General features: G+C 41.4%; 2 protein-coding genes across 5 annotated transcripts; both read right to left on the reverse strand.

Annotated features, from left to right (window-relative positions):
- Positions 1–2,097: 2,097 nt before the first annotated feature.
- eef1a1a (eukaryotic translation elongation factor 1 alpha 1a) lies at positions 2,098–9,587 on the reverse strand. Of its 4 annotated transcripts, none has more exons than XM_079362374.1 (8): positions 9,500–9,587; positions 5,280–5,460; positions 4,970–5,149; positions 4,352–4,648; positions 3,836–3,986; positions 3,476–3,732; positions 3,019–3,253; positions 2,098–2,918 (listed from the first exon to the last, which is right to left on the reverse strand). In XM_079362374.1, exons 2-8 carry the CDS (start codon positions 5,421–5,423, stop codon positions 2,794–2,796), a joined length of 1,389 nt encoding a protein of 462 aa, XP_079218500.1. In that variant the 5' UTR covers positions 5,424–5,460; positions 9,500–9,587; the 3' UTR covers positions 2,098–2,793. The 4 variants fall into 4 exon arrangements, with proteins under 4 accessions (XP_079218500.1, XP_079218499.1, XP_079218498.1 ...); XM_079362373.1 differs by having other exon boundaries at positions 5,280–5,463; positions 9,500–9,577; XM_079362372.1 differs by lacking the exon at positions 9,500–9,587 and adding an exon at positions 6,722–7,156 and having other exon boundaries at positions 5,280–5,463.
- slc17a5 (solute carrier family 17 member 5) lies at positions 7,936–16,716 on the reverse strand. The gene is made up of 11 exons (XM_079362370.1): positions 16,329–16,716; positions 15,455–15,651; positions 14,349–14,582; positions 14,128–14,215; positions 13,889–13,975; positions 12,916–13,034; positions 11,836–11,997; positions 11,366–11,498; positions 11,092–11,239; positions 10,877–10,967; positions 7,936–9,715 (listed from the first exon to the last, which is right to left on the reverse strand). The coding sequence occupies exons 1-11, from the start codon at positions 16,411–16,413 to the stop codon at positions 9,578–9,580; spliced, it is 1,482 nt and encodes a 493-aa protein (XP_079218496.1). The 5' UTR covers positions 16,414–16,716; the 3' UTR covers positions 7,936–9,577.
- Positions 16,717–16,870: the final 154 nt, after the last annotated feature.

Genomic DNA, 16,870 nt, shown 5'->3' on the forward strand with positions numbered 1-16,870 from the left:
AACTTCATAAATGCCAATTTCATTCTGGTGAATCTATTTTTATTCGTTTTGCAATTGATGTGAGCAATTACCTGATGTGTGGGTTTGGTTTTGACACCTGATTGAAGAAGAGATCATTTCAGATAAATGACCCAAATGTTGATATCAAAGCACACCATTTGATATGAGTCTCAACACCTACAAATCAAACACCAGACCTTCAACCCATCGACTATGTTAATGATCGATGTACTAGAGCTTGTGTAGTGCAGTTTTGTCCTCTGACCACTCAAAGGGCTTTCAAACCACATCTCACGTATCCATTGACGTACGGATGGCGGTGTTTGAGACTAAAGTAACCTCTAATTCCTACGTCACCAACTAAGCAATTTAGGGTGTCTTGCCCAAGGACGCATGGGACATGTAGGAGATTGAGATTGGACTCCTGATTTTCTGTTTGAGAGACAATGACAACTCTACCAACTAAGCCACAGTCACTGTACAATTTATCGACAGTCTTCTTCAATCCCTGAGCATTATTGAATTAGCTGCTGTTACTATCCTTAAGACATCCTTTATTGTCAACTCATGAAGTGTTTAAAAAAAAAAAAAAAAAACTTGGGTAAAGCTGGAAATCCATGACCAGTTTTTTTCCCCTATTAAACAACATTTTACAGATTGTAACCTCAAAGAAAAGAATGATACTTTTCTCATTTTCCCAAACATGTAAATATACATTTTAATTAAATAGTAACTAGGCTTAAGGCCTTACAGACAACACTTCAAGTAACTGCTGTTGCTGTATTTTAAAGGGGAGGGGATTTTGTTCCCATCAGTCATATGCAAGTTCCAGTCAAGTTAAATATGACATTTTCTTAAACATTTCTTCACTTCCTTGAATTCCTCAAGCATTCTGCTGGCAGATAAAGTGGTGGTCTCTTGAAATATTGCTCTCCTTCCTCACTTTAAGGCCGCACTGTTGGCCACAGGAATTGGTAGCATAACAAAATTAATCAGGATTGTAAATCTGAATAAACATGTCATGGCAACATTTGGAAACATTTCCTTTTAATGCAAGTTCCTGCGCCACTTGTAGACCACTGATGCTGTGTTGAACCAAGTATTTATGAGAGGGACCATTAAAGTGACTTTCCATTCAGATTTTCATAAACACCTCCAGTACTCAGTGGTTCTTTTCAAATGAACAATTACATCTACTACTCGTTTGACCATATCTGATGCCTTTGATCTCTACTGCTTTATCTTCCATTTTTCCAGAGTTTTGAAGAGGTTGGATTTCCCCTCAGCTTTGTTGTCACACTGGTCATATGGCAGACAAGCTTTTGTGCTGTTCTTTGCTGTATCTTGTTCTGTCTTTGTTATCTGACTCTACCAGCAAACATTTGTGAAACGTGTACTCATCCCTCGTACATTGATGTCTGTAGATGTTTGTTGATGCTTGGTGTCTTCTTGGTGGGCTTAGTACAGTCCAGGTGACTTCTTCTTAAATTGGTTTGCCTTTTTCCGCTCCTTTGCAGTTCCATTTAGCCTCTCTTCTTAGAAGTAATTTCCTGGGCTTTTGTGCAGAGTTACACTTTTCAGGACTATTTTCTTTGAGTGTTCTCTCCCCAGTAGTCATGCTGGTACAATAAGAATAATGAAACTGATCGTTTAGTTAAACCCCCTTCTTAACAACTTGGTATTCCACGAAAGGACGAATAGCAACATCTTGTGGACAGAGGATTGTATTGTAGTTTAGCACTTTTTCTGTCGGGACGAATTAAGCTTAAGAAACATCAACACTTACATGAAGATTCATTGTTAAAGACACTGGATTTAGAAGTGCTATGTTTTTTGTGCTTTGGTTTTATATAGAAAGTAGGCTTTAATTGAATTCCTTGGTTGCACTAATTAGAAATACAGTATTTTCAACTATAGTTTAGAGTCCTCTTTTTGTTTTCTTTGTTTATTGATTTGAACAACACTCACTTTTATGTCCCACTATTTTTCTTCCCTGTCTGTCATTTTGCGTAGTATATTATTTGTTGCTTCCTGTTTTTACTTCATGAACTGGATTACAACACACAAAAAAGTAATTAAAGATCTGAGTCAAAGATATTTGGTTGAAACATGTTTAATGTTGCTAAGAGGCTTATGCCAACTAACAGTAAGGTGCAGTAGCTTATGTCAAATTTAAGCTTCTCCTGTGCAAGTGCAAAGTTAGCAAAACTCCAATCAAAGTGCTTTAAGATTCAACAGGTGGTCTACTCGGAGTCCCCTGGGAAGGATACATTTGAAACGTGTTCTAAGTGCTATTGAAAGCTCAAACACAACAAATCACAAAGTTCTATGAATGTACATCTGGAAGGAACGTAGTTAAACTTCTTGCCAAAGACTCCTACAGAGCACCATGTATTTGCAAACAAACAACAAAAGCAAGACAACATGTACCACATTAAGAGACCAGTGCATGTACTCCAAAGAGCTAGAGGGATGATACATTTCAGTAGCTCCAACAGTTCATTGTCTTAATATCAATATCACTGAAAGGTATTGTCATGAATAGAACTACAGTGCACAATTAAGACTATCTGTTTGATATAACATTGCACATAATGATAATCTAACCTCTGAAATGATGTGCTGCTTCAAGGACTTCAAATCTAAACGTTCTTTCCTTCGAATGCTTTTGCGATGCATTGTGATGATTAACCAGTCTTTGATTATTGAATTGAAGCAGCCAATTGTAGGATGAACTTGGATGACTGATGTCCTGCCATGGGAGACCTTGGGGTCGGCAGAGTAGCACATCATTCATTTGGTCTTCTGGGCCTTCTGGGCAGACTTGGTAACTTTGCCAGTGGTGTAGGCCTTCTTCTCCACACCCTTAATCACGCCAACGGCCACCGTCTGCCGCATGTCGCGCACAGCAAAACGTCCTACAAGGTGAAGGGAAGTAAATCAAATATATATTAGGTCATGTTTCACTCTGGTGAGATTACCAATTGGTCTGAATTTGTGTTCTATTATTTAACTTACCAAGTGGAGGGTACTCAGAGAAGCTCTCAACACACATTGGCTTTCCAGGAATCATATCCACGATTGCAGCGTCTCCGGACTTGAGGGATTTTGGGTTGTCTTCCAGCTTTTTGCCAGAGCGTCGATCGATCTTTTCCTTAAGCTCTGCAAACTTGCAGGCAATGTGAGCTGTGTGACAGTCCAGCACAGGAGCATAACCAGCACTGATCTGGCCAGGGTGGTTAAGGATGATGACCTACAAAGCAATCATACAACGTGGATGCCCTATTAATAGAAAGATTATTTACTTCCCGCCAAATAAGTTCATCGCAAAGACGTGGCAGTTTGCTTTTTCATTCACTATTTTCTGTGATTGTCTCATTTAAAACCGTTTCTGTGTTTGGATAAACAAGAGTTTTTAGATCCAATACAATAAAGCTGGAGTGGAAGATATAATTAGATCCCTTGCAGTGTCTACCTGAGCAGTGAAGTTGGCAGCTTCCTGTGGTGGGTCGTTCTTGCTATCACCAGCCACATTGCCACGGCGGATATCCTTGACTGACACATTTTTGACATTGAAGCCTACATTGTCACCAGGTAGGGCCTCAGTCAAAGCCTCGTGGTGCATCTCCACAGACTTCACCTCAGTTGTCACATTCACAGGCGCAAAGGTCACAACCATTCCTGACTTCAGTGTGCCAGTTTCCACACGGCCTACAGGCACTGTTCCAATACCTGAGACGAAGTCCAAAATAGAGACCATTCAAAACAATGGACATTCAAGTGAAAATAGTGTTTTTGGAATAACACACTTCTCCCACATCGGTGCACTACATGCCTCCTATTTTGTAGACATCCTGCAGGGGCAGACGCAGAGGTTTGTCTGTTGGACGGCTCGGGGGCTGGATGGCGTCCAGAGCCTCCAGTAGTGTGGTCCCCGATGCATTTCCTTCTTTTCTGTTGATCTTCCATCCCTTAAACCAGGTCATCTAGAGAGGATACAGTTTATTTTACGAGTTTGATAAACAGGATTATTCGATAAAACAACACTGGCTCAGTTTTCAATTTTATGACCATTTGTATTGACTACTGTTACTCTTCAGCTGTCACATAGAAATCCTTTGCATAACTAGTACAAGGCACTGCTACATAAGTATTTAAGGAAAAGGGAACAGTTCAAATGCAAACTTTTTCTGGACTGATTCTTTGGAGTCTAAATTATGGTATCAGTACTGGTAAGACGTTGAGCTACTCCTTCCCTTTATACCAGCCAAACAAATTTATATCCAAATTCAAGGCTGTGTAGTTCTAACAAATCCTTGAAGTATTTGCATGACTTATTTCTTCTTCTTACATTTGGGCTTGGCTCTAGCATGTTGTCACCATTCCAGCCTGAAATGGGAACGAAGGCAACTGTGTCCGGATTGTAGCCAATCTTCTTGATGTAGGTGCTCACTTCTTTCACAATTTCCTCATATCGCTTCTGGCTGTAGTTTGGCTCAGTGGAGTCCATTTTGTTGATGCCCACGATGAGCTGCTTCACTCCCAGAGTGTAGGCCAGGAGGGCGTGCTCGCGGGTCTGTCCGTTCTTTGAAATACCTGCCTCAAACTCTCCGACACCAGCTGCCACAATCAGCACGGCACAGTCTGCCTGAAGACACGAAGATAAAACATTAGAGCTGTTGGCGCCCAGCAGGTTTTAACTCCATGTCTTTGTAATTAGTTCCTAAGTGGCACACCTAACAGAAAAAAAACTTGAAATGTGTCAACAAAAAAATAAAAGTAAGTTGTTCAATAGGACACGGATGTTGAGGTCACATGCAACATTATTTACACAGTATTAAAAGCAGCTCTACTTTTAACCTTCAGTCGTTCTAAAGAGGCACATAGGTTTTCTATATGATATCACAGCTATTTATTACAGCTAGCATTTAAAGCAAACAGAAAAGCTGAGCATCCCCATGCTACATACCTGGGAGGTCCCAGTGATCATGTTCTTGATGAAGTCCCTATGACCCGGGGCATCAATAATGGTCACATAGTATTTGCTAGTTTCGAACTTCCACAGTGATATATCGATGGTAATCCCACGCTCCCTCTCTGCCTTTAGTTTGTCCAGCACCCAGGCATACTTGAATGATCCCTTCCCCATCTGAAAAATAGTTGCACAGTTGTTTGGTCATAGTGGGTCTGACATGGTGAAGGGACTTAGGATTATGATCTCAGGGTAAAGAGTTAATGGATTCCAGAAGGCATACCTCCCTTGTCTGTTTCTCCCTTACCTCAGCGGCTTCCTTCTCGAATTTCTCGATGGTTCTCTTGTCGATGCCCCCGCACTTGTAGATGAGGTGTCCTGTGGTAGTGGACTTTCCAGAGTCCACATGGCCGATCACAACAATGTTGATGTGCAGTTTTTCCTTTCCCATTGTTGCTGAGGCTGGCTGGAGTCACGAGACAGTCTGTCTGCTAGAACCAGTGTTAAGTTACAGCCAGTACGGAACACATATCGTTTTTAGGGCAGAAAACGGTCCCTTTCATGCTCAAGATATGGTGAGCGTCAGATTAATTGAGCAATATTTAAAGGTGTAAAAACACCTAATGTTTCGGAGAGACTCTAATTTGGAAACTAAAGGGCTTTCAGAACTCACACAGATTCATATTGTGTAAAGCAAACATAATTCTAGTGTTTAAAATCACTGAGAGCCATCCCAAGTGACTGATGCAAAATAGAATTACAACAACAAGCTGCAAGAAGGAAAGAGGTGTCTTTTTATTCTCACTTCATCATCCCTTAAACAACCTGGCTGTACTCTGTCGGCTCTGGATATTTTGTAACACAAGTAGACGTTTTTTCTAAATGGTGTATCTGAGAAAATTAAGGATAGTATGGGCACTGAACTGTGCACAGCACAAAACCCTCTGCTCAGCTTCCCTTTATTTCTCTATCCATCCACGAAGCCTGCTCTCCTCTTTCACATCCAGTCTGCTCTCCTGTCCCGCTTTGCTTTTACCCAGACAAGGATCTGGTGTTTACAAGCATTGACTTACTACAACTTCACTCCAAACCCTGAATCCACCATTTTGTAGCAGCCGTTTCTCAGACGATGCAGTGCATTCCTCACAGGTGAACGCAGGGCTGAGAACACAGACTGTTGACAACTCTGCAGGAGTTTTATGGCTCTAATCTTTAGTGTAAGGAATCTGATTCGCACGTGCAACAATTCATCCTAGAAAAGCTGAGCTTGGTTTAATTTGAATCTGAGTCTAGTTTGTGTCGGGGAAAGAAGCCTAATGGCTTTAATCTAACTGTAACATGAATCCCCACATGATCTTGGCTGGACTCGTTCAGGTGAACTCGGCGGCAGGACAGATACAAGTGTGTATTTTAACTCTCCATCTGAAACAACGTCACAGCAGCTGCCGCAGTGCGCCTTCACTTACAAAAAGAAGATGACAAAGCAGCAGAAAAAAGAAGAGGTCATTTTGCATCCATCATTAATCTAATGTCTGAAGGATTTAAGGGAAATGTCACCCCTCCGCCATGTTCTATCATCTGCCCTCTTACTCCTAGATGCGTATTAAGTGCCAGCCGTCTGCCCTCATTTCTGCATCATAACAACATTCCCAAAAGGCTGCCTGCAGCCTTATAAACGTTCATTTCCCGTATATCATAAGAAGTGACAATTCCCTCATGCATAATTTCAAGTAGACTACTGTGTCGTACCTGAGAGCTGGCCGGTGTCAGGTTAGGTGCAGGACCGATGAGGCTGAGGAGAGACGCTGATCCGGTTATTTAGCACAGGAACAGGCGGGGGTGTTGCGTAATTGCGCGCACCCGCTGCTGCCTGTGACTACAGCATCACGAGGGACCAGGGGAACTTATAGTAACCGTGTTTATCTTAGGACACTTCCGAAGTATCCATTATCGGACATAATATGTTTGACAATATTATATTATTCTCAAAAGAGATTGATGGCGTCATTCGTTCAATTTAGCAATAACAACGCCTATCTAAATAGCATTAAATTAAAGCCACGTGTTTTATGGGCTGTTCTGTCCGCTTTATAAAATTACGTTTAAGGTAAAAACACGCTGCAAGCTAAGGAATGGCAATCTTGATACAACATCCGTTTTCTTTTTTAAATAACTCCGTCGGCCGGCGTCCATTCACGTGTAGCAGGTGGAGCTGAGCGCGAACCTTTCCAGACGCTCCCTCCATGGATTAAACTCATTTGCATGCCCTTGACTTTCAAGTGCGTCTGTCTGTCTGTCTGTCTGTCTGTCTGTCTGTGGCGAGAGTCAGTGATTGTTGCCCTCTGATGTTCAAGTGAAATATCACATTACATCGTTTATTATAAGTGTTGCAGGTAAGACAAGGTGTAAAGACGACCGAAATGAAGTGGCACAGCTCTCGACAGACAGAACTAAACAAAAAGTTGGCCACTTTCTTGCAGAATTGAAAACAGCTGTGGCAAAGTGTAACCTATTTTAGAAGATTTGTGGGTGCAGTCCTGTTTCTTTGATACTCTAGTTTCTCGGAACAAATGCTTGTTTTTGTTTTTCACAGTAGCAGCCAAAAGCTGATTTTCCTGTGCAGTATTGAATTAATAACGTGGTTTAGATTTCATAAGCGAAAGTAGAAATGTGCATTACATGGTCGTCCTGTACCTGCCCATCAAGAGAGACATTTAGCAACTAGTTCTATTAAACATTCATTTCAACTTAATACATTGAAGTGGAGTGCCACAATGGCGGTACAGTAGGGCAGTTTCCTTTAGTGCAAAAGTATTTTAAAAAGTAAAATAAACTCCAGATGACTTTCAAGTTTATAATTTTTAACCTTTCTCATCAGGGAGTAATTGCGACTGTTATAATGAAAAGAACATAATAACAATATAACTGTATGTGATGATGGAATTCAAAATACAAGACCAAGATTTAAGACACATTTGTGTAATATATCCAGTTGAACATTTACAATGGTTACCCTCATAGTACAGTGTACATACATATAACAGAAAAATCCCTTTATCCTAAGTGTAAAAACAATTATGTAAACATGAAATAAAATAAAAAAATTAGTAACAATATGAACCCTGAATCAATCAGAATTTTACATTGTAAATTGTTGGCCCTGTTTAAGCTGACTGAATAAGGCACAAGTGCATTACATCTGAAACGTGGAAGTTGATGATGATGATGCATCTTGTTGACAGAAACTACAGCCAAGAAAAAAAAGAATGGTTCCCTCGGATTGGTTTTGATTTAACCCCCTGGATTCACTTTGTAAGATATGCTATACTGTCTCATTGAGCCCAGCGAGTGCATTCTCAATGTAACGATTATATTAAAAGTGAAGACTAAGAAATACTGTGCTGATTTTTTTTAGTTTGAGATCATTTAAAAATGGAATCAGATTCAGTTGACACTTAAAACTTGAGAACACAAACCTCCTTCAATGTTAACAAACCTTCATTATTATTGTGACATAGAAGATACCTGAGAATTGACACAGAAAGTGCAAATTCCCTGAATTAAGAAATGCCAACAGTAACATATTTAAACCACTTCTTAGTTTCCCTACATTTGAACATTTACACTTTCCATTCTTTTGAGTGTTTTACATTGAAAATATCCTGACCCATGCTTGCATTATGCATAGGTTAAGGCTGCTACCTAAAACAAAAGCTGGGCATTACTCAGAAAGACAATACATATTGTTGCACAAATAAAATCTCTGAAGCGAACAATATTAAAAATGGTCCATTTTCCATCATGTGAAGGACTTTCAAATCATTGTGAGGAGGCTTCACTATAAGGCAAGTGTTTGTGCGTGTTGCAGTCACAATCCTAAATGGTAAATGTCTCCGTCTGTGAGATGAATAAAGGATTATTTTATCTTAATCCTGTCTCCCCAAAGACATCATAAGTGTGTGTGTGTGTGAGTGTGTGTGTCAAGTTTAAGATTTCATGTTTGTCATTATCAGGTCTAACCATTGAAACATTAAAAGGCTACTCTGACTGGCACTTTGGAAGTTCCACATTTCCCCCAAACATAAGAAGCATACACCTTATTGGCAGTAAAACCGAAGAGGTATTTAACATTTAATTTAAAAAAAATTGGTAAAGCGAAGTGCTCTGGAAAGAAATCACACAATCTAGGTTGGCAATCTAGCAAACCTTACCACCAAAAGTAAACTGTGTGTATAGTCTTTCACAGCTTATTTACCGTGAATGATGTGTGACGACCAATTAGCCTTTAGCTAACAAAGCTAACTGGTTTCATTGTCTTTATCTCGGTTTCATCGTGCTTTTCACATGAACAACTTCCTGTGCTGCATGTCTTTGGACATGCAAACCAGGGTTGTTTGTTTATGTCACTGATTATTTTGTCTCTGATAAATGTTCTTAATGAGTATAATATGGCTTTCTAACTAACACCGTTAGTTAGCCATGCTTTTAAATGATAAGCACAGCTGGAACATCCCTTGATAAAGATACCTGGTGAATAAGCCTCTGATTGATGCTTATCCATCTGTCCATCTTCAATCATTAAATGGAAGAGTCTGGCACACGTCCTCAGTTTCCATGAGAGTGGGATGAGTGGACCGCCCATGGCTGCACGGACCCTCGACCGAACACGGTGTAGACCAACGCGCCAATCAGGTTGATAGAAGCAGCGATGTAGAAGACGGCCTGCCACTCCACGATGGTGTTCTGTAGGACAAACGTTACAGCTAGTAATGAGTTTGGAAATTAAAGAAGAGGCTTGGTGCTCACAGACATGGGTGCTACGACTGATTTAGCTCTGGATATGGGAAGATATTTACACAGAAAATACGAACGAAAATCACTTGTGTCTTAGTAGTCAAAAAATGATTTATCAACATATGACAACTTTTTATTTCACAATTTAGCAAAACACAATAAGTAAATAATAAAGGACAATAAAATGTATTTCTTAAAGTACTGTATCCAATTTATACTTCAGAGATATTAAATCATCCTACAACAAGGAATAACATTGTGTGGCACAAAAAAGAATTAGATTATTGTCACAAATCACAAGATATCCGTCTGGTTGGTTTTTTTGTTGTTCTGACTCATGATCTAAATCTGGGATGAAGACAACTTTTCTATGGAGTTAGGAGGGTAAACTGAATTTCAACTTGTTGAAAACTTTCATATGATGAGGAAAAAGTGCACACATTAAAGTATCTTGGATGTTGAGACTGGACAGAAAAGACAAATATTTACTTATATTTATTATCCTAATAATGATACGCGTTTTCCAACATTCAGGTTGTTTAGGTTTGATTATATCAGTGTGTACATTTACTATTACATTTACTTGCTATTGTTTAAGATCTGAGCTTGGTTGCAACTCTCTTCCTGACAGAGAAATGAACAACAACACAAATGTATCAACAGTATTAATGTGAAGGTTTTTATCAAGTCAGACAGGAAAAGCCTCCAGGCCTGACTCTGTGAGCTTTTAATAAAAGTCTAATGAGGCCCCCTGATGGACAAATGTTCACTCACTAATCCTGCACTGACTAAACCAATTAGACAGAAAAAGGAGCATCGAGCAGCAAACACCATCTGTTTTGCCAGAGACACAGTTCACCAGAGTGACCCCAGTGACTTCAACATCAGCATACTGCATACTAAAAGACATGAAACATGCTGGTCATCAATCATTGTGGGTATGAGATGGCTTTTTTTTTTTTAAACTGCAGTAACTGTTAATGTGTAATCGACGCTTGTATGTTAACTTCTGAAACACACCTCAGTTCCCTCTCAGCTCCAGTGTGTGTGTGTGTGTGTGTGTGTGTGTGCAAACTGCTTTTTCAAGTGTGTTGTGTCGGAGCTTCTTACATGTTTGGTGAGTGCTCTCGCTATAACCGGTCCCACCATGCCAGGAATGGTTGCAAAGGTGTTGGTGATTCCAAGGAGAATACCAGCATACCTAAAAAACAACAACAACAACAAAAAAAGCATGTTCATTTATTTCAAGTCTGCTCTGACTTGAAAAAATGGTACAGAACTGAAATCAAACGAGAACAAAAGTTAAAGAACTGGGTCGTTCTTACGAAGGTGCAATGTCAAGGTGGTTGATGTTGAAGCCAGAGGCGGAGACTCCGCCCAGAGCGGAGGAGAGCGTGAGGAAGGTCACAGCCAAGGTGTAGTCACAGCCTGTGTACCCCGCAGCAACCAGGAACAGTGCGGGCCCGATCATACCTGCGGAAGAAACACAAAGTTGTAAACTTCTTTTTAAAGGTAAAGCCGGGATACACCGGATGTGAAGTTTCTTAAGCCGGAATAAAAACGGGCCCACTGGTGACAAATGTTCACGGTAGCTCTTACCAACTAGGGTGAAGGACTTGCGGACAACGACTGTGCGGTAGAGGAGGGTCTCCCGAAGATAATCAGCAAGCTGACCGCTCAGCACGGCCAACACGGCACAGCCCATGTAAGGAAGAGCCGACAGAATCCCGTTCTAGAGTGGACACAAGGAGACGACACGATATGGAGATTTGATCGATTTAGGAGTTATAAATTCACTGACTTAAGTGTCATATGTCAACCAATTTGTCACGTTGAGTACAGGCAACTCTTTGTTTTCCTCTTTACTTGAGTGACTTTCCTTCTTTGTTTACCCATTTTCTCTTCATTTGATTTAACCAATGCACCATGAGTGTTTTCTCCTGTCATCCCGACATGGCTGAAATGACTGCAGCGACACCAACCTGAGGTTGAGTCACACGCATCAACGTTTAAAGGCCACAAATTCTGTGTGTTCGTGACTGAATGCCAGTCTGTAAAGATGACCCCACCTGCTGTATGCTGAAGCCCAGAATGTCATTCATGTAGGTCGGCAGGAGAGTGAGGAGGGTGTAGAAGGTCCAGTTGTAGGAGAAGTGAGCCACGACGATGGCCCACAGCGGCCTGGACGTCACGATGGCTTTCCAGGGGATTACGCTTTGTGAGCTGGACAGCTGAAACGTGGGGAAAAAAAGGAAATATCAAATAAGTTCTTGATAAAGTAAAAACACATCTGTGGAAACTCCACAAATTTATTTATTTATTCATTTTTTTTATGCAAAAAGATGTAACTTTGTGTGAGGTTCTTCTTCGCTGTTTTCTTTGCTTATCTGTGTGTTCTGCTTTGAAAGTGCAGGAAAAAAAAAATCTTGTTCCATTAAAATGTGTCTTCACTGCTTTGAAATTGACCACAATAGACATTCATACTTCCACTTTTTCTCCAAGGCTTTTACAGCTCGTTTTATTTCGAGCTAAAAGTATTTCTCCCCGCCTGCTGACCACAGAACATCACGATGTGTTTCCCTACATCACACTTCTGAATCAATGTGAGAGAAAAAAACACACAAAAAAAACATCACATCTGATACTAAACATCCAGGATAATTGTCACACACTGGTCTTTCATGCTGGCCCGAGCTGCATTAGGAGGGGGAGGCAGAAATGTTGAACCCTGAATTAAAGCCCATCATCGTTGTTTAATTAAGGGGCAGATTTGCTTCTGAACGTCAGACCAAAAAAAATAAAATACTGCAGAGTAATGGGAAGTGTTGTGACCTCACAGCTGAGTAAGAAAGATAAGAATAAGAAGCTGCAATACTCTGAGGTTACGTAACAGAAGCCTCAGATAACTGCACTGAAGCTGAAGCGCCTCGAGCTCTCTGCTAGTGCTCTCCTAGCTGTTGAGTCAAGAACAGTACATTATATGACAAAGTCAAATTAAACTTTAAAGGCAGAAGAAACAAAATATACTTTAAAAAAAAATATGTTGTGCAAGTGACATTGTAATGCTGTTTCCTACAGAAACCTGATTAGGATTTTCTCGCTGTGAAAACATCTGTGCGCACCAGGAACATGAATAAAAAAAATGTTACCTCGCTCTTGAGTGAGGCAGTGATGTAGTTTTTCTCTCTCTCTGATATCCGTGGGTGCGTGTTTGGACTGTCAAAGACAAGAACGGCCCACAAGAAAAACCACACCACACCAACAGCACCTGGACACACAAACAGAGGGACGAGCTCATTTTAACAAACACAGAGAGAGTGGAGGTCTACAGAGGGTTTTAAGTGTGGAAGGAGACACTGTGTGGAGTCAGAAGATGGACACTTCTCAGCTCACACTATGTTAATGATGCCAGAAGACAGTGGTCTGTTTCCTGATTACTTTTATGTCTTACCTGAATCCCCTGACATGAATAATAGGCATGTTCATTGACTCTTAACATCTGTCATTCATCCAGTGGTTTTGAGCTGGAGTTTCACGCTGGCAGCCGTCCAGCAGACAAAGTTATTAAAGTGTGACTTCTGCTATCGGTCTACACGTAAGCACATATTCTTCTTCAACTTGCTAAATCATCTTTTCTAAGGAAACAAAGAGGAACAAAAGAACAGACAATGGAAACATGTTGAGTCGGAGGCTTCAAAAGATGGAGCAAGCTCAGAGTACAGCTGAGTTAAAATTCTTATCCATGATGGCACTTTCTGAACATGAAATGTTTCGAGTTGTTTCTTCTTCTATTACATTCTTGAATTGTCCCCCGGGGACAAATAAAGTTTTTTGAATTGAATTGATTCATGTGGCATGTTAAGTTAGCCACCTGCAAGAGCTAAAGGGGGTTTCAGGTGCAGTGTGTCAATCCCGATCAGGATTCTAGACGATCAGTTAAATAGCTCACAAAGAAATTCAGACAGAATCAGTTCGGGGAATTTAGAAAAGTTCCTTACAAAGTTGCTGTCGAAATCTAAACCTGTTAAGAACTCTTACAGAGTGGATTTGCACATGGAAACCTCATGACTGGATGTGCGCCCCCCTCCCACCCTCCAGGAGTTACACCCTCGGGTGTATTACCAAACAAGTAGAAGACATAGGTCCAGTCCAGGTAGAAGCAGATTTCACCCGACAGAGGGAGGGCGATTACCGTCCCCAGCTGGGCTCCTGAGACAGAAGAGAGGAGACAAACATCTGTATCTCACAGCTGTCTGGACCTTGAACAGCTGTTACAGCATTTTGTGACAAAAAGAAAAAAAAACTGTGGCGATCAGAAGGGTTTCTTTGCGTTGAGATAGTTGCTCTTGCACCTGTCTTACCGATGTATGATATTGTGAGCAGTCGACTCCTCTCGAGTGGCGGCGCCCACGCTGCCCACATAGTGTACATCGCAGGGAAAGTGACTCCCTGAAGACAAACAAAAGAAAATCAACAACAGGAGTGAGGTCGTCTTGACCGCCATATTTATTCACCACACGGCTCAGAAACACATAAAAGGAAGCTTAATCATTACTGAAAATTTACTGCTAGGTTTTCCCACCTCTCCAACACCTTCCAGCACTCTGAGTGCAATGAGGTAACCTGCACCCAGGTCAGCAGCCACAGGGGTGAGCAGTGTAAAAACGGCAGTTCCCAGGATTCCAAAGCCCATTAGCCACTTGGGACCAAAGCGACCAGCAAGGTAGCCCCCAGGTATTTGAGTCAGGATGTAGCCATAGAAGAAGGAGCCCAGGATCCAGCCCTGTGTCTCAGAGTCCCAGTCGTACACTCTGGCCTGTGAGGAGGGGGGAGAGAACTACTTTAGAAGTTAAGCTACATCAAAAGTGCTTTAATGAATGAATGCAGTGTGTGTGGTTAATTGGCTGTGCTTATAAATTGTTTCATATTTGAACGTTTTCACGCTATCGTGTCTGTAGAGAAGTGGTCATCTGAACAGCTCATCGATAGTGGCTACTGGTACGTTAACGCTACAAAAAATACAGCCTCCTTACAAAACTGTCCTTGCATATATACGAGACAATCCCTTAGGATAATGCAAAACAAAGCAGTGTTGTGTTGATGGGCGTGTCGAAAGAGAGAGAGAGAGAGAGAGAGAGAGAGAGAGAGAGAGAGGGGTGTATGTCAGTCTTTTTCCAGCTGAAGTGTACATTCAGTAATCTACACTTTCACAGTGGACAAAAACCGTCTGCATTATTTATCTACACACTCACTGAATGGCACGCATTAGTTCATCATGCTGATCGCCCTCGGTTCATTTTCCAATAGAAACTGCTGACTGGGAGTCTCCTGATTCAAATACATCCAGACGGCTTCTTTGTTTCCTTTGACAGCTGAGAAAAATGGGGAAACATGTCTGTGGCACTTTAGGCCTTTTTCTCCAAGCGGGTAAGCCTGCCAATGAAAGTCTGTCCATCTGAAATGGGCGCTACTGTGATAGCTTTAATTTGACACTCAACGTTTAAATCTCCGACAAGAAACACACTTTTGGAGGAGAATGAATGTGTGCTTGTCGTAAAAAAAAAAAAATGACATACTGATAGTTGATTTTATAGTGCTTACTCAATCTAACGTACGTGTTTGGATTCTTCCTGTGTTCAGTCAGAAAAGGCAGTTATGTCTCTCGACTGTTGTCACAGTCTTGCTCACCGTGTGGTTGTGTTTGGGTCGAGTAGGGCTGGCGTGAGGGGGACAAACGGAGAAGCTGTGGTTGGTGCTTGACTGGTGGGTAGTGTTGAGCATGTCGACCATGGCCACGCTGAGGTTCACCCGTAAGGAGTAGACCACGAAGAAGCCGAAGGAGGAGAGCAGCGCCAGGCAGTAGCGTGATGAACAGCATGCTGGGGCTGCAGACAGAGAGGGGAATAAGGAAACACGTTTAGCGGGTGATGAAGAGCTCATTGAGCAGTGAATCACACGTCATGTGCAGCATACATAAAACAATGTTTATGTTTGAAAATGTATGTATGTGACTGAGAGTGGCCATTCAGAGCTCTTTTCTTGCAGGTTGCTATGCTTAGATAGGAAACACCCTTTCAGGTTTACCTTCTAAGTCATGTTCACACAAGCTCACCTTGATCCTCAGCTTGTTTGTAAAGTCGTTACTGAGCAAGATCCCAGCTCACCTTTACACAAGCTCTGCATGCTACATTAAATGAACAACGACCTGGCAGGTGGGACCACACAGTGCATGACTTTGAAAACATTCTCTGCAAACCGATTCTACTCAGTAAGCCCGAGCATGTTTCATCATCATAACACGGATGCTGACGAGGCATGTGTCAATTTAACTCGTGACTCAGGATCATTAAAATGCCATCTTGAACAGGTTTTAGGTGTGAAGACAATACAACCTCGGAAAAAGTCTCGACAAAATCAAAATGTGGACGACAACAACAACACAAGAAACCCCTCACAAACATTATTTGCCTGTCTTTCCCAGTCAAACAGCGTCTGTTTGAGATATATCCCACGAAATTAACCGAGTGGTAAAGAGGCTATTATGTGTTATTGTTTTATTTACCTCTGTGGACTTTGTCTTCCTGACTCCGCGGAAGAAGAGGGGTCTCCTGCTCGTCCCCCTCCGTGTCCGACCCGTATTCCAACATCTTCAATAATCGATTTTTAAGTGGCTATTCTTCATCACCGGCCAAGCCTTACATCAACACAAACAACAATAACAACAGCAGCAGCAGCACACACTTCACCCGGATCGTCGGGTCAGCTGAGCTCACCAGCTTCCTCTGCTCTGCGTTCACGTGATGGCTGAAAAATCGGAACATTTAGCCTCAAGCAGGACGTGAAGTCAGAAAGCCCGTGAATTATACCTGACGTTTTGCCAAGTTAACTAGTAGTCAGGCAGTATTTAAAGTGTGTGCTGACCATATGGTCACGACATTTCTGAATTCACTGACTTCAGATAGAGAAACCATTATTGATTTCCTTCAGAGAACCAAAAGGCTACATTCCCGAATTGCGATTTTATTAATTGTCTTTCATCAAATGTACATATAAAGGAAACGAGGTTGTAAGCATTAAGTGTCCATGTACATTACATGACATTGT

This window comes from Symphodus melops (genome assembly GCF_947650265.1).
Source record: "Symphodus melops genome assembly, chromosome: 15".
In the NCBI taxonomy this organism is placed as follows: Eukaryota; Metazoa; Chordata; class Actinopteri; order Labriformes; family Labridae; genus Symphodus; species Symphodus melops.